Source organism: Bos mutus, chromosome 4 (assembly GCF_027580195.1).
Source record: "Bos mutus isolate GX-2022 chromosome 4, NWIPB_WYAK_1.1, whole genome shotgun sequence".
NCBI lineage: Eukaryota > Metazoa > Chordata > Mammalia > Artiodactyla > Bovidae > Bos > Bos mutus.
Genome location: NC_091620.1, coordinates 38,990,637 through 39,009,029, shown reverse-complemented (window position 1 = coordinate 39,009,029; position 18,393 = coordinate 38,990,637). Strand labels below are relative to the sequence as shown.

The following is an 18,393-nucleotide window of genomic DNA, read 5'->3' as shown; positions in this document are numbered from 1 at the left end:
AAGTAATGTATAAGATGACCATCTCTGGTCCAGCCCCTCATTGACTCACAGCTGCACTGGAACCACTCCTTCTATAATTCCATGTGTTCTATTGCATCCATCAGGGCCATCTTTCCAAAGTACAGCAGTAAGTCAGTCACTTCCTTGCTGAAATATTTATGTGGCACCCAGTGCCCACCAAAAAATTACCCTCTTTACCTTCAAGTACCCTCTAAAATCTGTCCCTCTCTAGTCTTCCCATCTGTTTCCAATAGAGCAGCCCTCTTTCACTAAATCTGTTTACTCAAGAGCTCTGTTTCCAAATTGGTCATGGCTGTCCTGCCTCCCCAGCTTGCTCACCTGTGCCTGTAATACTCTTCCTGCCTCTGCTTATTTAAATCTCATTCTTCTTTGAAGAGGAATGTGTGTTTCCTACATAATTACTTTCCTAAACACACCAGATTACAGAGATCATTCCCTCCCCTGAACTCCAATACCACTGGCATTTCTTACGTAGCACAGTGAGTAAATCTGCATAAATTTTATATAAAGGTCTTGCCTCCCCATCATTTTCTTAGAGTCTTTATTGAATTTGTTACTATATTGTTTCTGTTTTATGTTTTTTTTTTGGCCATGAGGCATGTCAGTTCTTAGCTCCCTGACTGGGGATCGAACCTGCACCCCCTGCATTGGAAGGTGAAGTCTTAACCACTGGACCACGTGGGAAGTCCCTTGTCTTCCCATCTCGATTTCCAGTTCCTGGATGTTGAGCACCTTATTCCAATTCTATCTGTCTAAAACTTAACAAACGCATCTAAAATGATCTTCAGCAATGCAGTTGATGGAAAAATAAAGCCAGTCATTGACTATGGAGCAAAGGAGTAATCAGATACAATCAGAATGGACTAGAATGAATTTTAAAAAGGCTTACTAGGCAGGTGACTTTTTAAACTGGGTTTGGAGGAAAGTACAGGAATGGCAGAAGGGCTAGCAAGAAGGGTGTGGGTTAAAATGGAGACGGTAGACATGAGAAGTAATGGGTGGATCTGGAACCTGACCATGTTCTGATAGTTGAATAAAATCAACAGATTGGTACGGAAGTCTGGTGGCTAAATGCCCTTCCCTTTGCATATCTTCTAGGTGTAACTTGTTTAGGTCCATGGAGTTGACAATTAGGGCCAAGGAAAAGTCATCATCTAGACTTAAATTCTATCTTATGACCTTTAAATGTGCTTCTTCCATTTAATTCTTTGAAATATTATTTCCTTGGGTGAGGTAACTTTTTTCCAATGGGAAGCTCATTGGTGAGTTGTTTGGCCCTCATTTTTACCTTGTCAGAACAATTGGGCAGAATTGCAAATGTAGATTAATGTTTTAAACAAGTACTTACCCTGGTTTTCATGTCCTCAGGTCCCCTTCAAAAACTCCACATTATAGCAAAGATTCTATGATATTCATATCTGTAGGTTTTCAGGGATACTGGGGTGTGTGCTGATTAAGAGATCAGCTGGGTTCTGCTGAGGCTGCAATTGAGATCCAATCTCCTAGCTCTGACCTTAGACCCTTCCCATGCTGGACACTTCAGCCTCAATCACACCTCAACTCTTCCCAGAGTAAACCATCTACTGGGTCCATCCAGCAAAGAATTAGGAAGATGTGCCAAGTGATGTGTGGATTATCCCATTTTTTATTTGTTAACTTTGCTGACTTCTACTGCTCTACAGTTCTGGATCACCAGATACCCAAAGGGGCTACTCTTAATTCCTCATTTAAAGTGTCTTCTCTTCTTTAAACATTATTGTTCAAACCTGTCCATTAGTTTTGTCTATATATATGGCATTCTCTGAGCATCCATAGTATGACCCTAAATAAAAGAATCATTGAATTAAAGAACCTGAAATCTCATAAGGATCTCAGAAATCATTTCATCAAAGCCCCATACTCTTCCGAGTTAACTATGGCCCAGGAGGGGAATGTGGCCTGGCAATTGGTATCTGAATGTGTTATAGTTCTCTGATACTATTAAGAACTAAGATTTTTTTCCCTGCAATTTGATTTGTCTCCTTAATGTAGCTGCTATTGTGAAGAACAACTGAGCTCTCTCCATTAATGAAAATGTTTTGTATCCCTCCACTTTATTTTTATTTTTGGCTTCACTGAGTCTTCGTTGTGGTATACAGGCTTTCTCTAGTTGTGGTGAGCAGGCTCAGCTGCCCTGTGGCATGTGGGATCTTAGTTCCCAGACCATGGATCAAACCCGTGTACCCTGCATTGGAAGGTAGATTCTTAACCACTGGGCTGTTAGGAAACTTCTAGCTCCCTCTACTTTAGAAACACACTTAGTGCAAGAAGTCAAAATAAGGATTTCACATTTCCATTAAAAAAAAAAAAAAAAGATAAAGACTACACGTGTAGGTTTTACCTGCAGATCATATTATAGCTCGGTGAACCCACTTCCCTCCTCCCTAAAAATTACATAATGTAAAAAAAAAAAAAATAAAACTTTTTAAAAGGACACAGAGGTGATGAGTCAGGTACCTGCTCATCTGTCAAGGATCAGCTTCCTCTAGAACTTTTCTCAACAGCATTGCTATGGGTATTTTAGACTGTTCTTTGTTGGGAACTGTCCTGTGCTCATGTTTATCGCCACCCTGGCCTCTACTCTTTCCCTCACCAGAAGCACATGGTCCCCCTTGCTGCCCCTGTTCAGTTCAGTTCACTCCCTCAGTAGTGTCCAACTCTTTGTGACCTCATGTTCTGTCGCATGCCAGGCCTCCCTGTCCATCACCAACTCCCAGAGTTTACTCAGACTCGTGTCCATTGAGTTGGTGAAGCCATCAAATCATCTCATACTCTGTCATCTCCTTCTCCTCCTGCCCTCAATCTTTCCCAGATCAGGGTCTTTTTAAATGAGTCAGTTTGTCACATCAGGTGGCCAAAGGATTGGAATTCAGCTTCAGTATCAGTCCTTCCAATGAATATTCAGGACTGATTTCCTTGAGGATGGACTGGCTGGATCTCCTTGCAGTCCAAGGGACTCTCAAGAGTCTTCTCCAACACCACAGTTCAAAAGCATCAATTCTTCTGTGCTCAGCTTTCTTTATAGTCCAACTCTCATATCCATATGTGACTACTGGAAAAACCATAGCTTTGACTAGATGGACCTTTGTCGGCAAGTAACGTCTCTGCTTTTTAATATGCTGTCTCAGTTCAGTTCAGTCGCTCAGTCATGTCTGACTCTTTGTGACCCCATGAACTGCAGCACACCAGGCCTCCCTGTCCATCACCAACTCCCAGAGTCCACCCAAACCCATGTCCATTGAGTCAGTGATGCCATTCAACCATCTCATCCTCTGTCATCCCCTTCTCCTCCTCTGTCCTCCCCTTCTCCTGCCTTCAATCTTTCTTTCCCAGCATAAGGGTCTTTTCCAATGAGTCAGCTCTTCGCATAAGGTCACCAAAGGATTGGAGTTTCAGCTTCAACATCAGTCTTTCCAATGAACACCCAGGACTGATCTCCTTCAGAATGGACTGGTTGGATCTCCTTGCAGTCCAAGGGACTCTCAAGAGTCTTCTCCAACACCACAGTTCAAAAGCATCAATTCTTCTGTGCTCAGCTTTCTTTATAGTCCATCTCTCACATCCATACATGATTACTGGAAAAACCATAGCCTTGACTAGATAAACCTTGGTTGACAAAGCAATGTATCTGCTTTTTAATATGCTGTCTAGGTTGGTCATAAATTTCCTTCTAAGGAATAAGCATCTTTTAATTTCATGGCTGCAATCACCATCTTCAGTGATTTTGGAGCCCAGAAAAATAAAGCCAGCCACTATTTCCACTGTTTCCCCATCTATTTGCCATGAAGTGATGGGACCAGATGACATCATCTTAGTTTTCTGAATGTTGAATTTTAAGCCAATTTTTCCACTCTCCTCCTTCACTTTCATCAAGAGGTTCTTTAGTTCTTCTTCACTTTCTCCCATAAGGGTGGTGTCATCTGCATATCTGAGGTTATTTATATTTCTCCTGGCAATCTTGATTCCAGCTTGTGCTTCATCCAGTCCAGCATTTCTCATGATGTACTCTGCATATAAGTTAAATAAGTAGGGTGACAATATACAGCCTTGACATACTCATTTTCCTGTCTGGAACCAGTCTGTTGTTCCATGTCCAGATATAACTTTTGCTTCCTGATCTGCATACAGATTTCTCAAGAGGCAGGTCAGGTGCTCTGGTATTCCTGTCTTTTTCAGAATTTTTCACAGCTTTTTGTGATGCACACAGTCAAAGGCTTTGGAATAGTCAATGAAACAGAAATAGATGTTTTTCTGGAACTCTCTTGCTTTTTCAATGATCCAACAGATGTTGGCAATTTGATCTCTGGTTCCTCTGCCTTTTCTAAAACCAGCTTGAACATCTGCAAGTTCAAGGTTCACTGTTGAAGCCTGGCTTGAAAATTTTTGAGCATTACTTTGTGAGCTTGTGAGATGAGTGCAATTGTGCAGTAGTTTGACCATTCTTTGGTATTGCCTTTCTTTGGGATTAGAATGAAAACTGACATTTTCCAGTCCTGTGGCCACTGCTGAGTTTTCCACATTTGTGGGCATATTGAGTGTAGCACTTTTAGCATCATCTTTTAGGATCTGAAATAGCTCCACTAGAATTCCATCACCTCCACTAGCTTTGTTCATAGTGATGCTTCCTAATGCCCACTTGACTTTGCATTCCAGGATGTGTGGCTCTAGGTGAGTGATCATACCATCATGATTATCTGGGTTATGATGATCTTTTTTGTATAGTTCTTCTGTGTATTCTTGCCACCTCTTCTTTTAACTTCTGCTTCTGTTAGGTCCATACCATTTCTGTCCTTTATTGTGCCCATCTTTGCATGAAGTCTTCCCTTGGTTTCTCTAATTTTCTTGAAGAGATCTCTAGTCTTTCCCATTCTATTGTTTTCCTCTATTTCTTTGCATTGATCACTGAGGAAGGCTTTCTTATCTCTCCTTGCTATTCTTTGGAACTCTGCATTCAAGTGGATATATCTTTCCTTTTCTCCTTTGCCTTTCATTTCTCTTATTTTCACAGCTATTTGTAAGGCCTCCTCAGACAACCATTTTGCATTTCTTTTTCTTGCAGATGGTCTTGATCCCTGTCTTCCATACAATGTCAGGAACCTCTGTCCATAGTTGTTCAGGTAGTCTGTTTATCAGATCTAATCCATTGAATCTATTTCTCACTTCTACCGTATAATCAGAAGGGATTTGATTTAGGTCATACCTGAATGGTCTAGTGGTTTTCTGCACTTTCTTCAATTTAAGTCTGAATTTGGCAATAAGGAGTTGATGATTTGAGCAACAATCAGTACCCTGGCTTGTTTTTGCTGACTGTATAGAGCTTTCCCATCTTTGGCTGCAAAAAATAAAATCAATCTGATTTCCGTATTGACCATCTGGTGATGTCCACGTGTAGAGTCTTCTCTTGTGTTGTTGGAAAAGGATGTTTATTATGACCAGTGCGTTCTCTTGGCAAAACTCTATTAACCTTTGCTAATATGTCTCTGGATGTTGCCAAATGTCCCTTCTGGGAAAGACTTCTCCCATCCTTCTTGAGAACCACTGGGTCTAGAACATCCTGTGAATGCAGAGATTACTCTGAGGAGATCTTTGAGAAGTTTCTTATCAGTATTTTTGTTCCACAGGCTCCCACCCACCAACTCTGACATCACTGCCATCATTTCCACCCTAGACTCCTACACAGAGGCCAACACACAGCAAGCAACTCCATTCCTTTCTCTTCATAATGCCTCCACGCAGGGCTGCATCACACTTAACAGTGGGTGTGACTGATGAAAATCACAACGTTGAGGTTGAAAGTCACCTATTGAAAATGACTTTTTGCCATAATATAATGGGGAAATATATTTGTGATCTATTGCTGTGTCATGAATTGCTTCAAAATAAAGCTAACTTAATCCATTAAACATAAAGCTAAAATATCAAAAATGTATTATTTCACACAGTTTCCGAGGGTCAGGAGTCTGGGTAAGCTGCACAGTTCTGAGAGGTCAATAAGCTGTTGGCTAGGGCTACAGTCATTGCCAGGCAGTCCTGAGGCTGGAGAATCTGCTTCTGAAGTCACTTGTGTGATTCTTAGATTCACATCCTCATTGGTTGTTGGCCAGAGCTTTAGTTCTTTGTCATGTGGGCTCCTATGTAGCAATGTCTCATTCCATGGCAATTGGCTTTCCCCAGAGTGAGTGGCAGAGAGACAGAGACAGAGAAAACAGACTCTTTAGTTTTTTTATAACTTAATGTGGGAAGTGATGTACCAGCCACTCTGCTCTATGCTGTTGTGTCCACAGACCAACTTTGGGAAGGAAGACCATAAAGGTGTTAGGCAGGGGTGAGGCTCATGGGGGTGCCAGTTTAGAGGCTGCCTACCCTGGAAACCCCTCAATAACGCAAACTTTTCCTGAACTTAATCTCTTTCCAGATTGAGAACATGATAATTTCTGATTCCTAGTGTCCTCAATTTCATTACAGTGGGAAGGAATTTGCATCTGGTCAGTGCTGTCCCTGGGCACTAAGTTGTCCAGTGGAACCTGTTCCATTTCTTAGGTGACAATAGGAGGCCAGGTCATTACAGAAGAATTTTCAACAAAAGCAGATTTTTGACTGGCATTTTTCAATTGGAAAAAATAATAAGCCACAGCACATATCATTCACTATTTCAGTCAGCCAAGATGCTGTGAGCTCTTTATCAAACTATATTTAATATTGAACTTCTTTTTAAAGTTAGACCTTTGTTGATAATGAACCATCTTACAACAGTGGAATAAAACAATCTTAGTTTATGTGGGTAAGAAATAGGGGTAAGTCTCAGCTGGGTCATTCTGCTCCACTGCGCAGGGGCTGGTGTCACTTAGTCATACTCACAAGGTTGCAGGGGTGGGTTAGAGACTCAGGAAGATTCACTCACATGTCTAGTGTTTTTGTGCTTCTCCAACTGGCTCCTCTCTCTCTCTCTGAAGATAGTAGGCATGAAATATCACAGGATTCCTCCATGGATACCAGTCAGATGTCTTCCACGATGGTTAATTTCCAAAAGCAAAAGAAGATGCTAAGCTTCTTCAAGGCTTGGCATTGAATTGGCACTGTATCACATCTACCCCTTTCTGTTGGTTCAAGTGAGTCACTTTTGAAAAGCTATCTCATGTCAAACCCTCTTTGTGCTTAAAATCTTTGGCCTAATGTCTTTGACCTCTAGACTCAGCCTTAAAGGACTCATGTGATCAGGTCAGCCCCACCCAAATACTAATCTTCCTATTTTAAGTGTTAATTTTCCTATCTTAAGATTGAAAGGGAAAAGTGAAAGTGAGTTGCTCAGTCTTTTGGACTCTTTGCAACCCTGTGGACTGTAGCTCTCCAGGCTTCTCTGTCAATGAGATTCTCCAGGCAAGAATACTGGAGTGGGTTGCCATTTCCTTCTCCAGGGAATTTTCCTGACCCAGGGATTGAACCTAGGTCTCCTGCATTGCAGATTCTTTACCACCTGAGCCATCAAGGAATTTCTTCCTGTCTTAAAGTCACCTGATTTTGGACCTTAATTACAGCTGCAAAATCCTTCCATAGCAGTACTTAGATTAGTGTTTGATTGAATAACTAGGAGAAAGTGAGTGGTACATGAAGGGCTGGAAATCTTGGGGACTACAGAATTCTGCCTACCAATGTGAGACAACTGGTAGAATTTTTTGTATATTAACTGATAATATTGTATCAATGTTAATTTTCTGGCTTAGGTAATTGTACATTGGTTATGCAAAATGTCAACATTCATGGAAACTAGTATATGGGAATTCTAAAGTATTATTTTAATGATGTTTGTAAATATAAAATTATTTAAAATAAAAAGCTTAAAAAAAAAAAAAAAAAAGCAAGATACCAGACCAGTACAGGTTCCAGGAGAAGGAAAACAAAGTGCATCTCTTGATGGAGAGACAGGCATGTGTATAATGGGTGGGAGGTACTGATGGTGGCCATCTTTGAAAACCATTTATCACAGGCTCTATGAGTTTAAAAAAATGAATGTAATCAGTTCATCTCTCATCGAACATGTAATCTGGTGAGTGAGAGAATGTCTATTGGACTAATATTTACGGTGTCTCCTACTGAGTAGGCATCATGGTAATCACAGGAGATGCAAGCGTGACTAAGATACCCACAATATTATAGTTTAATGGGAGACAGCAATGGGTGACCAGTAATTACAACTCAGGGTGTGATAAGTGTTATGGCCAGATAAATACAGAGGACTGAGATAGCAAATGAGATGTAGAGATCACTTCCAATTGTGGAGATCAGAAAATGCATTGTCCATGGGTTAACAGACAAACACCAAGTATTCTCCCTTCCACTCCAATACTTTGAAATTGCTCCCACAAATTGAAAAAAGTGTTCTGTATGGTTTACTACTGTATTTTCTATTTGAGGGGCTTTCATGTTTCATTGAATTTACCTATAGAGTAGATTTTTACACGACTATTTTCCTACTAATAAAAATTGCAACTCCTGCTAGAGTCATATATATTACCCTAGATATCTGTTATACTTCTTTTCTCTCTCCAAGGAGTAGCTGAAATTTCCCTGGAAATGAGTGTCCCTCATTTCCTGACGTTGTTCAGTATCTCTGATAAGCCAGCATTTGTTTCCACTGGATGTCTTTCTCTCTCCATGTCTCGATTTCAGCAGTGTGCTGGTTGTTCTCTAGGACACTAAACGGTGCCTCCCTAAGTGGTTAAGCCCAAGTGTTCAGCCTCTCTCATTTTTCCCAGCTGTGGTCTTTGGGAGAGCTACTTTTAACCTATTTCATCAGCAATCTTATGGCCCCATTCAACCTTTAAAAAGAATTACAAATGGTAAGCTGTATCTATAAATTCATACACAGAAAAATCTTTTGGAGTGGGGTGAGCATTTTAAGGTCCTCTTTGGTAGAAGTATATGTTCTTAGGACATTTAACAGTTGAAAAACTGTGCTATTTCCCTGAGGTGGCAGCCTGAAGAGACTTTCCTGAGGGTTTTGCTGACAGTGTTTGAGTTAAGCTGATCCTCTTATGAATCCTGTTGTTTCTAGAGCATTTGCAAAGGTTGAAATGAATGGATTACGGTCTTTCTGCTCCTGACATGTCTTGCCCTTTATCCTTCTGAACATCCCAAAGTGTCCTAGGGTGCATGAGTTCTAGGGACATGATCTGAAGGTAGTGTCTGTGATAATGAAGGTGGGGGTGTCACTCACACTGGTGGAGCAGAGGACCTGAGTGTGTCCACTGTGACACGCTCAGTGACACACGGTGTGAGTGTGTCATTGTGACATGAAGTGTGTGTGTATCCATTGCTACTCTCGTCAGGCAGTAGCCTTAAGGCTTTCCTAGGCACATCGTGTTAGTACACACATATTGATTAGGACAGTGCTTTATTTATTAATTTATTTTTCCCTTTTGATCATGCTGTGAGGTATGCGGGATTTTACTTAGTCTCCTAATCGTGGATCGAACCTGTGCTCCCTACAGTGGAAGCATGGAGTCTAAACCACTGGACGACCAGGGAAGTCCCAGGACAGCGCTTTATACATAAGACTTTAACAGACACTGTTGCTGGTGTTATTATTATTATAAAGCATCAAATCTAACCCCAGTCATAAAACTCATGAGAAGATCTGCCACCATTGTTGAACTATATCTATTATGCATCCTGAAAGGAAGGGAGAGGGAATATAATAAGAGCTCTTATTTCATGGGATGAGTAGAGAAAATCTACTTCCACTGTGCTCAGGAAATGAAAGATACTAAGTCTGACTACCAGCAGAATCTTCTTCCTCCCCCAGCCAGGCCTGTTCTAGCTCTGACTGTTCATTCTCCCAAGTTCAAAAAACCTTCCCCCAGAGATGTACCCACACAGAGGCTCACCAAGCTACTCATTCCACCTCATGTCACCCGGGTCATACGAGTATAGCTACACAAAAAGGAAGAGTTTCGATCACGTCATCTCTGCGGGCTTTTGTCGGTGACTTCAGCTAAGTGAGTCACTTATCAGGGCCTGAGCACCGCCTCTGCTCGCGTGCTGGGCCCATACCCTTCCACTTAGGTTTTCACTCAAAGCAACGTTGGAGAACCAAACACATGTTCGGGATTCAGAAGATGGGAAACAGAGGCACAGACATAGAAAACAAAGGGGAAGCAGTGGTGGGATGAATTGGGAGATTAGGATTGACATATATACACTATTGATACTATGTCTAAAATAGATAACTAATGAAAACCTACTGTATAGCACAGGGAACTCTACTCAGTGCTCTGTGGTGACCTAAATGGGAAGGAAATTCGACAAAGAGGGGATATATGTATACATAAAGCTGGTTCACTCAGCTGTACAGCAGAAACTAACACAACATTGTAAAGCAACTGTACTCCAGTGAATTAAAAAAAAAAAAAAGATGGGAAACATGGGCCCAGAAAAGGAAATTCTACTAACTGGATATTTCTAACTCTGTCGTATTTTTCCATCTGCACAGTTGAGCAAATCAGGCTGAGAAGATTCAGGGTCCTGTTCACTGGACACTTCTTCCAGAGGTGACCTGTAGATCATTGTATTTCTGTTCTGCCTCCTCATCTGTGTCAATGCCATTTGCAAGCGTGTTTGGCTATCTATAACAATACTGGAAATAGTTTATTTTCTATCCCCTGAAATAGTAAATCTTTAACAGTCCTTCTAAAATGGGTGCTATGATTTTCTTGACCCTCTGCAAAGAAAGAACATACGGATGTTCATTTGTAGTATATTTCAAAGCTTCAGTCAAGAACAGCTAGGAAATTCTTTGTAAAATCTAAAAGCATAAATCCAAATCTATTGGGACGAATATGTGTTGCCATGTCTCCTACCAAGAGATGCTTTGGAATTCCAAATTTTTCTTTAGCGTTCTCCAAGAGGTAAAGGGGTAGAAAGAAAGATATTTCCCTGTGGTCATTTAACATTAGTTTCTCTCCTCTCAGCATCTCGGCTGTGTGTTCTGAAGCTGAGTGTCTTGCTTCACGGGTGGAGCATTTGTGCGTAAGTTCTGGGCCAGAGGAAAGGATGCAGATGTAGACGAGCAGCAGGAAGTACTCCTCCAACCTCTGTGGTCAGGAGACAAAGAAACCAGTGTGAACTGAACAGACTGACATGGGGTTCATTTGCAAAGAAAGGGATGGGGAGAGAAAAGACCTGATGTGTCTGAATGTTTTTCATCTTCTTGAAAGGAGAAAGCAAAGGGAGTTGTGAGGGTCTTTGTGTTCTGTTGACAGATGGCAAAACCAAGGCAGAGGAGAAGGCACTACTCTTCTTTTTACTCTGTTACTTATTTATTTGGCTTCCCGTGGACTTCGTTGCATGCAAGATCTTTAGTCACAGTCTTTGGGATCTAGCTCTCTGGCCAGGGATTGAACCTGGGCCCCCTATATTGGGAGCACAAAATCTCAGCCACTGGACCATCAGGGATGTCCCAATGTACCACTCTTCTGGAGGCCATTTGACTGCAGTTACTAAGAGCAAAATACTAATCTCCTATGAAGGCTGGTAGCCTTGACTTCTCCAAGAAAAAGCAAGAAACACAGGGCCAGGCCAAGTGCTGGAACAAAACTATCGACCGTCAAGCCCTCCCTCCCCTTTCTCTGATGGAAGGTCCATCACAACACCAAGACCTCACTGTCACAGAGTCTAGTCTCTGCTCTCTATTCCACTTTATTGGTGCCTTTTCTTAGCAGTGAGGGCGTGTGACAGGTAAGCCTGAAGGCTCTGCTCCAGCCTGGGATGACACCTGGAACACCCCTTCATTTCTTTCCCTGAGTTTTGAGGGAGAAAAAGAGGCAGCCAGTTATTTAGGGCTCACCCCACCCAGAGATTAAGCCAAAATTGCATGTGAAGCTGAAGTCATGGCCGGAATTACTACTAGTTAGCTTCCAGATCACTGAGCAAGTCGTATTTTTCTTGAGGTCAGTGGCAGCTTTTGGAGTCCACACCTACACAACATGGACAAAAAGAGGAGGAAGAAAGGAAAGGAGATAAAAGGAGAGGGAGGAAATAAACATGGCCACAGAGAAAGGATGGGGGAGAAAATGAAAAGTCAAAAAGGAAGTAGGGATAAAAAAGAGAAAGAAGAAAAAAATGGAACTACAGGGAGGTGTCAATTAGTCACTTTGCAAGACAGTGATTTTCCTGTTGCTTTAGACTTTTAAACTAAGGAAGAACAGCCTCTGTATTTGTGTTCTATTGGTGCTATAACAATATATCACAAATGCCGTGGCTTAAAACAAAACAAATTCATTACCTTACAGTTCTGGAGATCGGAAGTCCAAAATGAGTCCAAAATGGGTCTCACTGGGCTAAAGTCAAGCAAGACTACATTCTTTCCAGGGGCTCTAAGGGAGAGTCCAATTTTCCTGCATTCTTCATCTTCTAGAAAATGCCTACAGCCCTCATTCATTTTCATTTTCAAATCCCGCAATAATCGGGAAAGTCTTTCTCACATCCCATCACTCTGACACTGTCTCTTCCACACTTAAAGGCCTGGTGATTATGTTGGGCCCCCCAGGGCAATCCAGGATAAACTCCTTATTCTAAGGTCAGCTGATCAGCAATCATAATTCCCTTTTGCCATGGAATGTAACATATCCACGGGTTCTGTGGATTAGGACATGGGCTTCTTTGATGAGCCATTATCCTGCCCACCACAGCCTCTTATTAAAAAAAAAAGAAAAAAAAAGATACAAATTAACTTATTTACTAAACAGAAACAGACACACAGTCTTAGAGAACAAATTTATGGTTACCAGGAGTGGAGAGTGGCTGGGAGGGATAGATTGGGAGTTTGGGATTGACATGTGCACACTGCTATATTTAAAATAGATACTTACGGACGCATAGGAGGCAATGAACTGAAAGAGTAGCATTGACATATATCCACTACCGTGTGTAAAACAGATAGCAGGCAGGAAGCCGCTGTATAACACAGAGAGCTCAGCTCAGTGTTCTGTGAAGACCTAGAGGGATGGAATGGGAGTAGGGGTGGGAGGGACACTCAAGAGGGAGGGCATATATATATACATATGGTGCTTCATGTTGTTGTACAGCAGAAACTAACACAACTTTGTAAAGCAGTTATATTCCAATAAAAAACTAGTAAGACTAGCAAAAGCTAGGTTCTCAGAAGCAGTTCAGAACCAGCTTCATTCTTTTCAGCTCAGTATCACTCCCAAATATACAATAAAAAGTCATTGCTATAAAAATAAATAAATGTTTTGTTGTTGTTGTTTTCTCCAACAGATGTTTGAAATAGAATTATGAACCTTTTCCCCCCAAACTTTCTCATCCTCTTTAGCAAAATAATGATCGTACTCCAAAATGGAGAGGGAGAAGAAATGAGCTTGACAGTCTCTCCTTCTAAGGCTCATTGATACTACTCTCAAAATGAATAGCCACTTTTCCCGGCACATTGTGTCTGAAGAAACTCAAGAATTTAGGGACTCATGGCAGTGGATATTCTCCCCCAAAGAGAAGTGAATGCAAGAAGAATCTCTTAATCTTGGAGGATGTGTTTGAAAACAAATAGCCCGGGGTCAGGGAATGGAGGTTGAGGAACGTGCCTTTTTTCCCACCTGTCTCCTTTGCCATATGAGCCATCAGAGCAGACGCAGATGATCTGACCAATCTGCTCAGTTCTGGTGATGTTCTTTCTCAGTGCCTGTTGGTCCAGGACCTGGAGAACGTTTCCTGTTCGTGAAGGTAGCCTTGAGCCAGTCGGGAGAGTAACAAGCAACACTCACACCCATAAAAGTAGACAACACACCAATATCATGGGACCAAAGAGTTGGTGGTAAGACATCAAATTCAGGTGAAATAGAGACTAGTGGGTGTGAATTTCCCTGAAAAAGGCAGAAAACAGGGGTGTTGAAGTCTTATGCAAAAGCACCCCCTCTGTGGGGTTACCTAGGTTATAGCCTAACGAGCTAGGAACTAGTAGTATGAAATAGCCTGTGTGAAACCTCCTTTGCCGTAGTTTTTTTTTTTTTTTTTAATCTTGATTGTGCTTCTAACTCCTAGTAGATGGATTGAACATGGAAAGAACACCAAGTAACCAGAGGAGTCCCACAAAACAATGCTCATTTCTCTTCTTCTGGGGAAACCTTCAGCATATGAGACTGCAAGTTGGAAAATAAGCTCTATTAACCAGAAAACCATGGCAGCAGGAAGTTTAAGCAAAAAAATCAAGGAAAGGAAATTTAGTTGCTCGTGGATACTCTCTCAATTCCATAATGATTAAACCTGGGAGTTGCTAAGAAATTTGAAGAACAACTTCAGACATCAGCCTGTCAGAAGCCAGGCCTTGACACACAGAGAACTGGGAGAATATGGTAATGTATCAATATGTACAGCTTTGGAGATGTACAATACATCCTGATAGTTAAAACAACACATTGTCTATAGGCATAACTTGATCTGGGACATGTTACAAATTTCAGCAAACACAATGTTTCTTCCAGGACTAATTCTCTACCTAAATTTGAGATATATTCTAAATTATTTCTCTCACTAAATCAGTAGAGTAAATAATATCTGTTGAGTGATGAACAGGTTCAAAGTTCTTCTGGATCATTTTGAGTTGTGTAGGCAGAAATCTGAACAGCTACATACACATTTACACTGGAGATAGTCTCCAATGGTGACTCTGCTGTGGACCAAGACTACATTTTTGTTTGATTTTAAGGTTTCTGAGGCATTTTGTGACCCTCTCTGAATGATCAATGTCCTGCTACATATGATGACCCAGATCTTTAGGATTACTGCTTAGGAACCAAGTAATTTGCATTTCAAGACATCAACTTGGATCACTGGGGGAATAATGGTGGAGAAACATCTTTCAGGATATGTGGTTTTGCCAAATCTCTGTCATCCAGCCTTTTACCATTTTCATTACTAATTGTATATACATGGAGGAATTTCATTTAGATGTCTGGCCTGAAGTGAACGTCTCCAAATATCTATCTACGAATTAGCCATTGGGGGAAAAGTACTGCAGAAGGTATCAAATTACCCTTGCATGATGGAATTCTAACTAGTAGGATAACAGCAGGAGTTCTTCAGAACAAGATGTCCACAAAGAGGAAAGCAGAGAAGACAATAACTGTTTCTAGAATTAGTAGGCATTATTCTATAAAATCCCATAAGGGTTTGTAAGCAGACAAATGTCCTAGTTATCTGGAATTCTTAATTCTAGAAACACACTGAGGCTTACAGCATGGATAAATGGCTCAAATCCTTCCAATGAAAAAGAACACAATAAGAAAACTAGCTCTAAATCACAATTTGAAAAATGAACATCTGTAATTTAACTTTCAGTGACCATTTGGCATGTAATGACATGGCTTTAAGATATATGTGCCTAACAGAGAGAATTGTCATCATATCAGGATATAGATCACACGTCATCTAATTCCTTGGTCTGTACCCAGGCTTGAGTGACTGGCAATCTGAGTGACAATTCATCTTGGAACATAGATGCAAATCAGTTACCACCTTCTGGACACAAATGTTTCTATACTTCTAATTCACTGACAAATACTTAAATGCAAATACTTAATACTAAGACATGCTATATTCTTCTACTCAGTGGATACTCAGAATATAAAGAAATATTTTCCTTTCATTTTCCTATTTGTCATTATTTCGACATTATTTGGGGCTTCCCAGGTGGTACAGTTGGTAAAGAATCTGCTTGCCAATGCGGGATACATAAGGGATGTTAATTCAATCCCTATGTCAGAAAGATCCCCTGGAGAATCCACTCCAGTTTTCTTGCCTGGAAAATCCCATGGACAGAGGAGCCTGGTGGGCTACTGTCCACGGGGTTGCAAAGAGTAGGATATGACTGAGCATACACACACAGACATTATTTAATACCTAGATACTCATCTGACATTCATTTAAAAATGTGTTGCATTTGCACTTGGCTCAAAATAAGGTACTAATAAAAGAACCACTCTTCACTCAGGTATCATGCAGATACCTACACATCCCAAAATTCATTGATGGGGGTGATTTTCTGCATGTCTCAGGAAATAGTCAAAGAAACACAACATAAAGCAAATATTTACCCCCACAGGGGAGAATGAAGTTCAGTTTTATAAGGGACATTAACAAATTCCATGGTTTAAATTACAGATTAACAAAGGGTTCATGAGCTCAAATTAAGTTATTCTGTTTAAAATCAATCACCGAGACTGTCATTCTGCTTATTGCTTTGACTTCCTAACAGGTTTAAATGAGGACTTTATGTGCAAGTAAAGAACATCAAGAGATCTGCTCTTTTTCAGACCTGCGTGGGCTGGAGGGGCAAACGTTTAGGCTATTAATGTAATTAGAATGAGGAATGCATTTTTCCAGAAAAAAAAAATCTTCACCCAAAAAAAAAAAAATCTGCAATTAATCTATTATCTGGGGGAAAACAGTGAGGAATGAAAGGTGGGGTACATTTAGAAAGCACTAGATTCACTGATACCAGAGCAATTCTGGAGACGCCAGGCAGGAAATCTGGAATTCCTCTAACTCTTCAGTGGCAGGCACCAGATTTGGGGAGAAGGGTCCAGAAAGGCTGTTTTGTCTTCGCTAGCAAAATGTATTCAGATGTGGTTTTGCAGAAAAGCATTTTTCCTTTGTCACTCAACCTCATGTTGGGTCACCACTCCAGTGCTGAGCAGCTCCCTGATGGCCCTGTCATCGTATCGGAGGACCTCCTTCAGGATGTGCGTCGTGTGCTGCCCGAGAAGGGGAGGCGGCCTGGCCTCTGACATCTTGAACTTACTGTATCTCACAGCTGGGCCTGTCAGAGCGGGAGGAAAGCAGGAAGCCTGTTAATGACTAACCCTCGGAAATTCATTACCCAAGCAGCCTGGGGTGTTTGCAATGAATGCCAAGAATATCACTGCCCGTTACACCCTTGCAGATGGACCATCGTTTCGGAAAGAAATGTATTTGCACATGTGGCTTCCCTTGACTTTGCTTTAGACAACTGTGCAGTGGTCATCCACCATGCTGGGGGCTGCATGGATGTGCCTGGTGTGTGCCAGGCCCGTTGCAAAGACTTGCAGGGGTAAGTCACTCAGCTGAACTGACTTTCTGGGTCCCAGAGAACAGTGACACAGGTACATAGTGTCTCTCTGGAAATCTGACCCCAGGTGAAGGTAACCCAAGTGTTTACCACTCAGCATCCAGTGTAACGTTCCAAGATTTAGTTCGACAGACTGCAGATCAACTAGACCTCACCCAGAGTCTGGGTGAAGCATTTAGGTGGTAGAAGAGGTTACGGGTGCAAGCTTCTTTGTCAGAGAGACTTCTGTTTGGGTATCAGCTCTTTCACTTTCAAGAAGAGCTATCTTGGACAAATTATATAACTTCTCTGAGCTTCGTGTTCCACAACTAAACCGGGTATGATGTTTACCATACATTCTTGATGAAAGGGTTTACATGATGTAATGAACAGAAAGCACAAAGTAAGCATCCCCAAATCCACATAATGCACAAAACCTGCCAGCCACTATGATGACAAAAGCCACCCCATCACCTTGTCTGACAGTTGCAGTGCAGTGGGAAATGGATATGTACTCTCAGCTCTTTGCTGAGCACTGAGCCACCACAAACAGGATAACTAAAGCAAGGATTTCAACAACTGCTGGGAATGGATTTTATCATCCTCATTCATTTTTTTCCCCAAACTTTTTGGCTCCACCATGCAGCATGTGGGATCTTAGTTCCCTGACCAGGGATCGAACTCATGCCCTCTGCAGTGGGAGCTTAGAGACTTAACCACTGGACTACCAGGGAAGGCCTTCATCCTAACTCTTCACATAATGACACTAAAGTCCAAAATGCTAAGGTTTTGTTCAAGGTCATATACTTCACCAGTGGCTCAGCTGGTAAAGAACCAGCTTGCCAATACAGGAAATGCAAGAGATGGTGTTTGATCCCTGGGTCAAGAAGATCCCCTGGAGAAGGAAATGGCAACCTGCTCCAATATTCTTGCCTGGAAAATTCCATGGACAGAGGAGCCTCATGGACTACAGTTCATGACATCACAAAGAAGTGGACACAACTGATCACAGCATGCACACATGCACACATAACTAATAACTAAGAGCAACAAGATGCAAATCCTCATCCACCTGAACCATCTCACACTGAAGGCCATGTACTTTCCAGAACCTTAGCAGCCTCATCTTCTCACTCTTTCATGCACAGGCTTGATGGACACTGAGGAACATACTGTTTCAACAGATTTTACCTTTGCTGCCTCATTCAATAAATGATATTTATGTTGGCTGTCCTTTA

General features: G+C 41.5%; 1 protein-coding gene across 3 annotated transcripts in view; it reads right to left on the bottom strand.

Annotated features, from left to right (window-relative positions):
• Nucleotides 1-12,865: 12,865 nt before the first annotated feature.
• SUGCT (succinyl-CoA:glutarate-CoA transferase) overlaps nt 12,866-18,393 on the bottom strand; it is a 787,630-nt gene continuing 782,102 nt past the window's right edge. For all 3 annotated transcript variants that reach the window (XM_005888147.2, XM_070369345.1, XM_070369347.1), the window contains one exon: nt 12,866-16,888. In XM_005888147.2, the coding sequence (XP_005888209.1) occupies nt 16,725-16,888 (164 nt within the window). In that variant the 3' untranslated portion in view covers nt 12,866-16,724. The remainder of the gene's footprint in view (nt 16,889-18,393) is intronic.